The following is a 10090-nucleotide window of genomic DNA, read 5'->3' as shown; positions in this document are numbered from 1 at the left end:
GCTTTCTCGGTTTTGAAAGAGATAGATAGAAAGGTTTTGGCCTTAATTCTCCAAGCAGCTGATACTGTGGAATGATGAGAAGAGTGATGATGTTAAAGTCACATCAGGTGTGAGTTTCATAGGAGTCATTGTGCCACCACCTTACTGGGGATTCTAGGTCAAGTTGTTTCATTTCTTTGGACTTCAGTTTCTTTACTGGTATAAAATAACTTATCATTAAATTAAAATGATGAATAAAAAATTATATAATTTGTAATCTCTATAAATAACAATTTAATATGACATACTATTACATGGGTTCAAATGCTCCGTAGTTTTGATTGTGTCTCTGAAGAAGGTTGTGCTATGTAAGACTTTTTCTTAATCTAGACATGATGACTTACAACTCCTTAAGCTGTATGAACTTGGCATTTAATCTATGAACTTTAGCATCCTGTCCATAAAATGGAAATAATACCTACTTCTTAGATTTATTGATAGAGTTCATTGAAATAATAGCTATTAAATATCAAGTATAGTACCTGGCAAAATGTGGTGAAAATACTGCACAGTATTATTAGTTTTGTCTGCCCTTAACTTTTTCTTTAATTTTCTCTCTACCTCTTATCTTCCCTAATTGTGCCAGAGACTATACCTTAATTTTATGGTTGGTTCTCGTTGTTTAACTTGGGAGATTTTCCTATCAACACTGGTTTTGGGGTTCTCTTAAAAGGGTATGGAGACATTAGGTCCAGAGGCTGCCTAGTTTTTTGTTTGTTTATTTTTATAAGATTTGCCTGTAAATTGAGCTTGCTGTCACCAAATCTTTCTTCTGATTTTTCTTTTCTCTCTCCTTTTCACCTCTTTTGTATCCTATCATTTGACAAATTAAAGTGTTCATTTTCACTATGGCAGTTGTTTTTCTTGGTATACCACTGACTGGAATTTTGGGTAGCTAATGGGCCAAGGTGTCCCTCTTTGGTGATTTCTTTCAGCCAGAGAGAACTGCTTTCCCCATGGTTTTTACTCCTTCCTAGGGGCAGACTTTATCTAATGACTGTTCCATGTAGGGGTACAAATGCCCTAGATCTTAACATTGATTTGGGATTTCTGTAAAGGACCATCTCAGTTTTAGAGATCACCGTGGCATTGTCTCCTGGCATTGTCTGAGGCTTCTGATGATCCTGGGTTGCAGTTAACCTCCCTTCTGCACAATCCTCTTCTTGTACTCTCTTACAGATGTTGTTTCTGAAGACATGCCATAGAAAACCTCCAGTGGCAAATCTCTGTCTCAGAGTTATTTCCTGGGAAACCAGCTTATGACAATCTTACACAGCTTGTACCCCAATAGATTTACTTAGTAGGACTCATTTTGGTCATCAATTACACAGAAACTACAAGAATAGAACAGTGTACACAAATTCCAATTATTAGACTCAGATGTACTAATTTTTGTGCCTTTCCTCCTTAGTGTTAGGCAGAATAGGGAAATTATGAAACACCCATAAAGACCATCTTGGAAGATAGAAACATGGGATGCCTGGGTGGCTCAGTCAGTTGGACATCTGACTCTTGGTTTTAGCTCAGGTCATGATCTCAGGGTGTTGAGATTGAACCCCACATCAGGCTCCATGCTCAGCCTAGAGTCTGCTTTAGTTTCTCTCTCCTTCTGCCCCTACTCCCCTCAGATAAATAAATAAATAGATAAATAAATAAGTATTTAGAAAAAGAAGATGGAAACATTGTCTACACCAGTGGACATGCGGGTGTCCTTCCTTCAGTATTGCATCTGCTTTCAGCAAATCTAAAATCTCCATCCTTAATTTTTCACCCAATATGAAGATCTTACTTTAGACATTGTCCAGAAAAGCTGTTCCCTCATGACCAGCAGACCATCTACTGGGCCACCTACAATGGAAAACAACATGACGAAAACACAAGTGTAATGCACTCACTTGAGTCCAAGCACTCCTTGACAATAAAAACAACACCAACAAAAGAGAAACAAATAACACTTCTTAAAAAATATTTATTTATTTATTTATTTATTTATTTTAGAGAGAAAAAGATTACAAGCAGATGCAGGGGAGGGAAAGAATCCTCAAACAGACTCCCCGCTGAGGAGGGAGCTCAATGCAGGGTATATCCCAGGACTTTGAGATCATAACCTGAGCTGAAATCGGGAGTCAGATGCTTAACCAACTAAGCCACTCAGGTAGCCCTGAGACTAACAGCACTTTTAATTTTATTTTTAAATGTATTCAAATGCATTATGCATAAAAGCAATGATGCCTAACATACATGCAGACTGTATAATAGGATAAATGTATATTTAAAAATGGAGGTGAAAGTAAATTAGTAGTGTAAAGTTTGAAAACAAGCATGTATAATAAATTCTTTCACATTTTTAGAAAATTTGTCACAGTCTCTTCTGGAGTAGCCTACATGTAAATTAAGAGATGCAACATGGGGGCTTAAGTGGGTACGAGAAGAATAAATGAAAGAAAATGGGATTGGGAGGGAGACAAACCATAAGTAACTCTTAATCTCACAAAACAAACTGAGGGTTGCTGGGGGGAGGGGGTTTGGGAGAAGGGGGTGGGATTATGGACATTGGGGAGGGTATGTGCTTTGGTGAGTGCTGTGAAGTGTGTAAACCTGGTGATTCACAGACCTGTACCCCTGGGGATAAAAATATATGTTTATAAAAAAAAAAAAAAAAAGAAAGGACCAATACCCAACTTTTGTAGCAACATGGACGGGACTGGAAGAGATTATTATGCTGAGTGAAATAAGTCAAGCAGAGAGAAAAAAAAAATAAAATAAAATAAAAAAAAATAAAATAAAATCTTTTAAAAAAGAATATATTTTTCAAATTAAATTGATGAATTTGTTTTTTACTTTTTCTCTATACGAATGAAAGCTGCAGTAAACAAAACAGAATGAAGCCTTGCATTTAAACAGCTTTTGTTTGAACAGAGTCTCAGGGGTTTTGCACTCAAACTTTTCACATCATTAAACAGATTCTTCCCTGGTACTTTGTAACAAAGCTCTGGCAGACAACACATATTTTCCCTAAATTCTGATCAATTCTGATATGGGATATTCTATGCCTTTGGCATTTAACACATCTCTCCCCTCTCTGCCCCAATTCTAAAGGCATTGAGTAATAGGGTTCAGTCTCTTCTATTTAATGCTCTGAATCAGAATTCTCATCATTCTCATATGATAACAATGACTGGGTCTTATAAAACATACAGATGAACAGATATCTTCTCTGGAGATGCTTTTTTTTTCTTTCCAGATTTTATTTAAATTCGTGTAAGTTAACATGTAGAGTTAATTTCAGGGATAGAATTTAGTAATTCATCACTTGCATGTAACACCCCACGCTCATTACAAGCATCCTCCTTAATGCCCATCACCCACTTAACCCATCCCTCCACCCACCTCCCCTCTAGCTACCCTCAGTTTGTTTGCTATAATTAAGAGTCCATTATGGAGAGATCTCTTCCCCTGGAAATTCTGACTTGATGGATTTAGACTGAGCATGAAGATGGTATTTTAGGCAAGCATTCCAGATGACCTTAATTTTTGGAATTGTTCAGTAAAGGTTCACGATGACTTAAAACAAGTAAAGTAACACAGGAATTAGTATATTCTTCAGTTATGGGAAATAACTGAAATGAAAATAAAAGGCCACATTAGAAATCATATATAATCTTATTGATCTAAAAAAAAAAAAAAAAAAGAGGGCGCCTGGGTGGCTCAGTGGGTTAAGGCTCTGCCTTCTGCTCAGGTCATGATCTCAGGGTCCTGGGATCGAGTCCCGCATCGGGCTCTCTGCTCAGCAGGGAGCCTGCTTCCTCCTCTCTCTCTGCCTGCCTCTCTGCCTACTTGTGTTCTCTGTCAAATAAATAAATAAAATCTTTTTAAAAAAAAAAGAAAGAAAAAAAAAGCCTTTAATCAGACAGACATCTAGAAATCTAGTGGTACAGGTTAAGTTTCCATTTACTGGGTAATTGCAAAGAAAAGTGTTTCCTTTGAGCTCACATGAATATATTTAAAAGAGTACACGGGTGTGGATCCCATTGAGATGTTCCTTAAGAACTTGGAATCAGGATTGCTCTCTGAAAGTTAAAATAGTAAGGTTTCTGCAAAGAGCTGAAGTTACTCATCTGTTGAAATTAAATACCTGTGTGAGTGAAACATCCAAGGACACTGAATATGAATACTGCAAAATATAAACTTCATGTTACCTCAGAGAAGTAGGACTGGAACATGATGCAGCTTTGTAAGCTTCATTCCAATGTTTTAGCAGTGGAGGCTGCTCATCATGGAATATAGAACAATGTAGGAGTAATCAAAATACACTTCAAGATTACACACAGTTCCAGTTTAAGAAGACCACACACAAAACATACTTGAGCCATGCTGAAGTTTACTCAGTCCTGATTCTAGTTGTTGAGACAAGATGACTCTTGCAAAAGGCCCTAAAATCTGAGGACCTTCTCTAGGCCTATGGTGATCCAACCAGGTGGGATGAGGCCATTTTATTGGTTTTTGCCTGTGGACAGCTGGTTGGCTTACTTCACAGGCAACAATTAGGTAATCCATATTCCTCAGAAACAGTGATAGACAAAAGTTAATGACAACATCATATGCCTGCTGGAACTAATGAGATATAAGACTTTAATGTTAATACCTCATTTATAGATTTTCTTTCCACCCATATAAACAGATAAGATTACTATAAATAGGCTCAATGTTCGTGATGATTTGAAATCAGTGTTTGTTGTAAACAATTACAGAGATTGGGTAGGTAATAGGGTTAACATTCCTTCCTCCTCTTCAACCAAATAACAGCATCACAATGTAGTTGTTGTCTGGTAGTAAAATGTATAAATAAGGATGAAAATCAGAATAACTATGCTGCTTTTATTTATGATACAAATTCCCAATTCCCACCTTTGGAGAGATTCTGAATTAATAACATTGGGCATCTATTATCTGAGAAAGAAAAAAGTTATATTTACTCATATATACTAACAGTGCTTGTATAAAGAACCAACACAGTTCCTGCTCTGAATTTTTTCCCCCAAGTTTCCATCTTCGACCCATTCACTCTAAACTGAATAGTTCCTTACAAACTCTGACTTGCTCAGGTAAGGACCTTCTGCAATAATTACTTATAATTGTTCCACCTTCTCTAAATCTAAAACTCAAGGAGATTATATCTGGGCTAGTAAGAGTCAGTTGTTCCATATAATAAAGTCATCAGCCACATATGTCCATAAAATACCTCCTTTATGAAGAGGAAAGGAAGTTATGTGTACACTTTGGCTCCAGTGAAGGTGGAAAAGACAAAGAAAAACTCATCAATATGCAATATTAGTAAAATTATAATTTATGTAATTTTGCTCTCATATAATAAATATATCCAAGAATGTTTTCCCACAATATGTGTATACATTCATAAATAATTTCTTTTGCAGTGTAATCTCTACAAGGTAGGAATCTTCTTTATCAGCCTTAAGGGGTCAATTTCGTATACTCCAAATAGTAACATGTACGTGTATGTATTGATGAATTCACTGAGAGATTCAAAGTTTAATATGAGAATATTCTGACCTTATTACCATAGATATTTCAAGATGTCCCAAAAGTTATTTCTTTACTTCACTTCAAATGCAGGATTACAATTGTACATATCCTTGTTACGTTATCTTTGTATGTAAATAGACATTTATTCTTCCCCCACATACACATTCATCCCAAATAAACAAGATCACTCATGCTATATTTCATCAAATCTAAAACCATATTTTTCACATTTGAACATTCAGAAACTAAGAAAAGTTCTAAAATTGATAGTGTTTTGGTTTTATGAATTATGATATATTATTCCTTGAATTGTAAGGACACAGGAAAAAAAACATTTCTTCATAAATTCAGATGTAATTGCAGATCATGTAAGGAGAAATTATTTCAAAATTTACCGCTTAAAATTTTACACTCTTGGTGTATTATTATTGCCATAGAGATGCTGGAGTTGACTCTTAGATGTATAGCAAGTCAAATAGGAAACAATAAGAAATTGTATCACTTCAATGTTATATTAATATTCAATAAATGTTAAATGCTTACTGGAAACAATTCATTCTGCTTAAATGATTCATTAATTTCAGCAGTTTTATTTACAAGATATATCAAGATTTTGAACTTAATGTTGAACTATCAAAATTGAGTATTTCCAAGGTTTGGTTTATACTAACTATGTTGCAGCTTTCTGGAAAATCTTGGAGATTATTCAGATGAGTGTGCTTGCTCCAATATTATTGAGGGCAGAAATTAACACAGTACCAAAAGGATTTCTAATTAGCAGTTTTTTCACAGCTGCTTTTACCTCTTTGTTTCGTAAACTATAGATGATAGGATTCAACATGGGGGTTAATGCACCATATACCAAAGCTATAAATTTATCTATTTCCTGTGAATCTACAGCTGAGGGCTTCAGGTACATGGAGAGAGTTGTCCCATAGAATAAAACCACCACAGTCAGGTGGGCTGCACATGTTGAAAAGGCTTTGCTTCGACCATCCACTGAGCTGATTCTTAGGATGTTGGAGAGAATGAATGCATAAGATATACAAATGAGAAGCATTGTCATAGGAAGGATAAGTATGGTGATCACCAGCATCATTAATTCCACCACGGAGGTGTCCACACATACCAGTTTCAAGACAGCCAGAATTTCACAAGCAAAATGATTGATTGTGTTATGACCACACAGAGGGAGCCCCAGCACAGATACTGTTTCCACCAGGGCAGTGAGGCAGCCAGTCACCCAGGAGCCAGCTGCAATCCGCACACAGACACTCTTGTTCATGATGATGGGGTACCTCAGGGGGTTGCAGATGGCCACATACCGGTCATATGCCATCATGGACAGGAGCACACACTCAGTGGAGCCCATGGCAAGAGAAAAGTACATCTGAGCAGCACACCCTAAGAATGAGATGGTGTTTTTCCCTGAAACAAAGTTTGCCAGCATTGGAATGAAAGCAGAAGAGGTGTACCAGATGTCTAAAAGGGAGAGGTTGCTGAGGAAAAAGTACATGGGTTTGTGTAGGTGGGAATTCAGGACAGTGATGGAGATCAGAATTACATTACCCAGCAGGGTGATCAGGTACATCAGCAAGCACAGCACAAATACAATGACCTCAACTTTGGGGTAGTGGGAAAATCCCAGGAAGAAAAAATATGTTACAGGTGTCGAATTTGCCTGGAACATTTTATTATGTCACATTCATTTGTGTATATGCATAGAAGAATTAACATCACATATTATATATAAAACATAGGATCATCTCCCTTCATATTTTCTGATATATTTTCTCTTCATATGAACTTGTGGTCTATGCTATAGATTTGTAATCTATGTAGTTAAATCCTTCTCTAGCTTGGTGATAGTGTTAGTAATATATGTTTGAAGGAATTTATCATTAATTAGGAAAATTTCAAGCGTGAAGTCAACTGATAAATCTTCAAGCTGTTACTTTTGATTCAGTATTTTTTTGGCAGTGTTGGGAAGGGAGGGGTTTATTTCATAAACATCATGAGAGGTTAAGGAAAGAATCCTATGCATTCTTTTTTTTTTTTTCTGAAACCACATTTTTAACTGATCTATGGGTAATTCATCCATTTACCTGAACCATTGGAATGATTTTCTTCCCCTAGTTTGATAACAGCCTTCTTAACTTAGGAGCTGTTCTGCTTTCCAAGCTCATCATTTCTTCTGTCACACCTAGAGCTCTGTCCAAAATAATCTGGGAGATTCAATGAGAAAAAAAAATTATAGATTTCTGCAGTCACAGATTAATTAACTGAAAGCTTTGGACTTTCAACACAGGTCTGCAGTTTCCATCTCAGAGCCAGGATAATGATGACAGATATTCACAGGGTGGTAGACATATATGGAAATTTCTTTTATAAAGCTGGAGTTGCCCTGGTGTTTGTGTTCCAGAACCATCCGCCAAAGAACCAGCTATTGGCACTGTAAGGCAATTTAAGTTTTTTGTTGTTTGTGAGAAGTTTCCAATTCATACAACAAATTAAAATTAGAAATCTATTTGTGCAGTATTAAAATTCTGAAACCCCAGGGATAATGTCCCATAGATCCAATTATAGTCAGTAGCTTGTCTGTTCTAATTGCAGTGTTATTCAAACAAGAAATGAACGTGTTCCTGTCTACACTCTCTTTGGGAAGGTGAACTTTGCTCTATTTCTGATTGTCTTGTAGAATCAATCAAGCTGGCTAATTTAAATAAAGTTAATGGGAATAAATATTGTTGGCGGTTTCTCCTTTAGACTGAAGTGGGATTTCATAATATGGATAATATGAAGTTACACTTGATGTGGAGTCCACTGAAGATGGAAGAAGGAATGCTTAAATAATTCTTCCATTGCTCATCATAGCTAAAAGATAAGATGGGATCTTTTATCCATTTAGAGTTTATCTTTGTGTATAGCGCAAGAGGATGGTTGAGTTTCATTCTTTTGTATGGAGCTATCCAATTTTCCCAGCACCATTTATTGAAGAGATTCTCCTTTTTTCATTGAGTATTTTTTCCTGATTTGTCAAAGATTAGTTGACTGTAGAGTTGAAGGTCCATATTTGGGGTCTCTATTCTGTTCCATTGACCTATGTGTCTGTTTTTGTGCCAGTACCATACTGTTTTGGTGATCACAGTTTTGTAATGTAGCTTGAAATCTGGCAACATGATGCCCCCAGCTTTGTTTATCTTTTTCAACATTTCCTTGGCAATTAGGGTCTTTTCTGGTTCTATACATATTTTAGGGCTGTTTGTTCCAGTATTTTGAAATATGCTGTTAGTATTTTGATAGGGATGGTGTTGAACATATAGGTTTCTCTGGGCAGCAGAGGCATTTTACAATGTTTATTCTTCTGAGCCATAAGCAAACAAACTGAAGGTTTGGGAGGTGGGGGAATGGGCTACCCTGTAGTGGGTATTAAGGAGGGCACAGATTGCATGGGGCACTGGGTGTTATACACAAACAATGAATCATGGAACACTACATCTAAAACTAATGATGTACTGTATGGTGACTAACATAAAATTAATAATTTTACATAATAAAAAAAGCCAAAGATGAGATTAAACGTTCTTCATGCAACATGAAGGGCCAACTTGTTTAAAGAACACTCCTTTCAAGGTAGAACCATTTTGAGAAGATAGCTTCACTATATAAAGGCATCAAGATCCTTCAGAAATCCAGTGACTACTCTATTTATTTAAACAGCTTTTCTAATCTCTGTTCACAGTTTTCTGTTTTCTGAGTGAGAGACAAATGGTGAATAGTGCATGGTGGTGTGGAGAAGACTTGCTGCCAGTTTCATCACTGTGCAATTGTGATTGGATGCCTTATTTTTTAGTAACAGATTGTAATCATGACTCTTACTAAACTACTTATATCACATCGCATATGTTTTCATTCTCAGAGAAGTTTATAAATTTGAACTATTTCCAAGATTGAAAAAAAAAAAAAACCACAACAGAAATCCCCCCTCACTGTTTGGTTTATTACAAACAGAATGTAGCCTTGAGGTTTTCTCTTTACTCTGCCCCCACAGGGATGTAACCTTGAAGGCTCTGGATGACTCTGATCTTTAACTGCAGGACAACTTGGTACACAGGAAAGGTGAAGTAAGGTTTTTGTGCTACAAATACATCCCACTTCACCATTTCCTTTTTGTCATCTAGGGCAAGTTGGTGGTCCTTATTGAGATTCAGCTTATTTGTAAAAGAGCAATGATAGTATTTCTTTATCAGGGTTGTTATGAGGAGTAGAGATATTTTATGTAAAGCAACTTACATAGTATCTAATATATTGTAGGTACTTAAAAATTTTAGATTTTCTCTCTTTTACAGTTTTCTGTTTGTTTCTTGAATCCTCTTCCTTTCTTGTATTTACTTACCCTCCTCACTGTTTCCTTCCTTGTTTGACTACAGCAATGTTCTCCTCTCATTTAGACAGGATTCACTGCAGCCATAATACAAGTGGTTGAAGCAAAAGAAAGAAGAGGCTG

The 10090-nt window shown here is 36.3% G+C and overlaps 1 protein-coding gene across 1 annotated transcript; it reads right to left on the bottom strand.

Moving 5' to 3' along the window:
- Positions 1-6289: 6289 nt before the first annotated feature.
- OR13F1 (olfactory receptor family 13 subfamily F member 1) lies at positions 6290-7273 on the bottom strand (the record flags this gene model as incomplete). The annotated part of the gene is made up of 1 exon (XM_082695192.1): positions 6290-7273. The coding sequence occupies one exon, from the start codon at positions 7271-7273 to the stop codon at positions 6290-6292; it is 984 nt and encodes a 327-aa protein (XP_082551318.1).
- Between the last annotated feature and the right edge of the window lie 2817 nt (positions 7274-10090).

This window comes from Mustela nivalis (genome assembly GCF_964662115.1).
Source record: "Mustela nivalis genome assembly, chromosome: 13".
Taxonomy (NCBI): domain Eukaryota; kingdom Metazoa; phylum Chordata; class Mammalia; order Carnivora; family Mustelidae; genus Mustela; species Mustela nivalis.
Note: the sequence above shows the minus strand (reverse complement) of the source record. Positions and strands in the feature narration are given on the sequence as shown.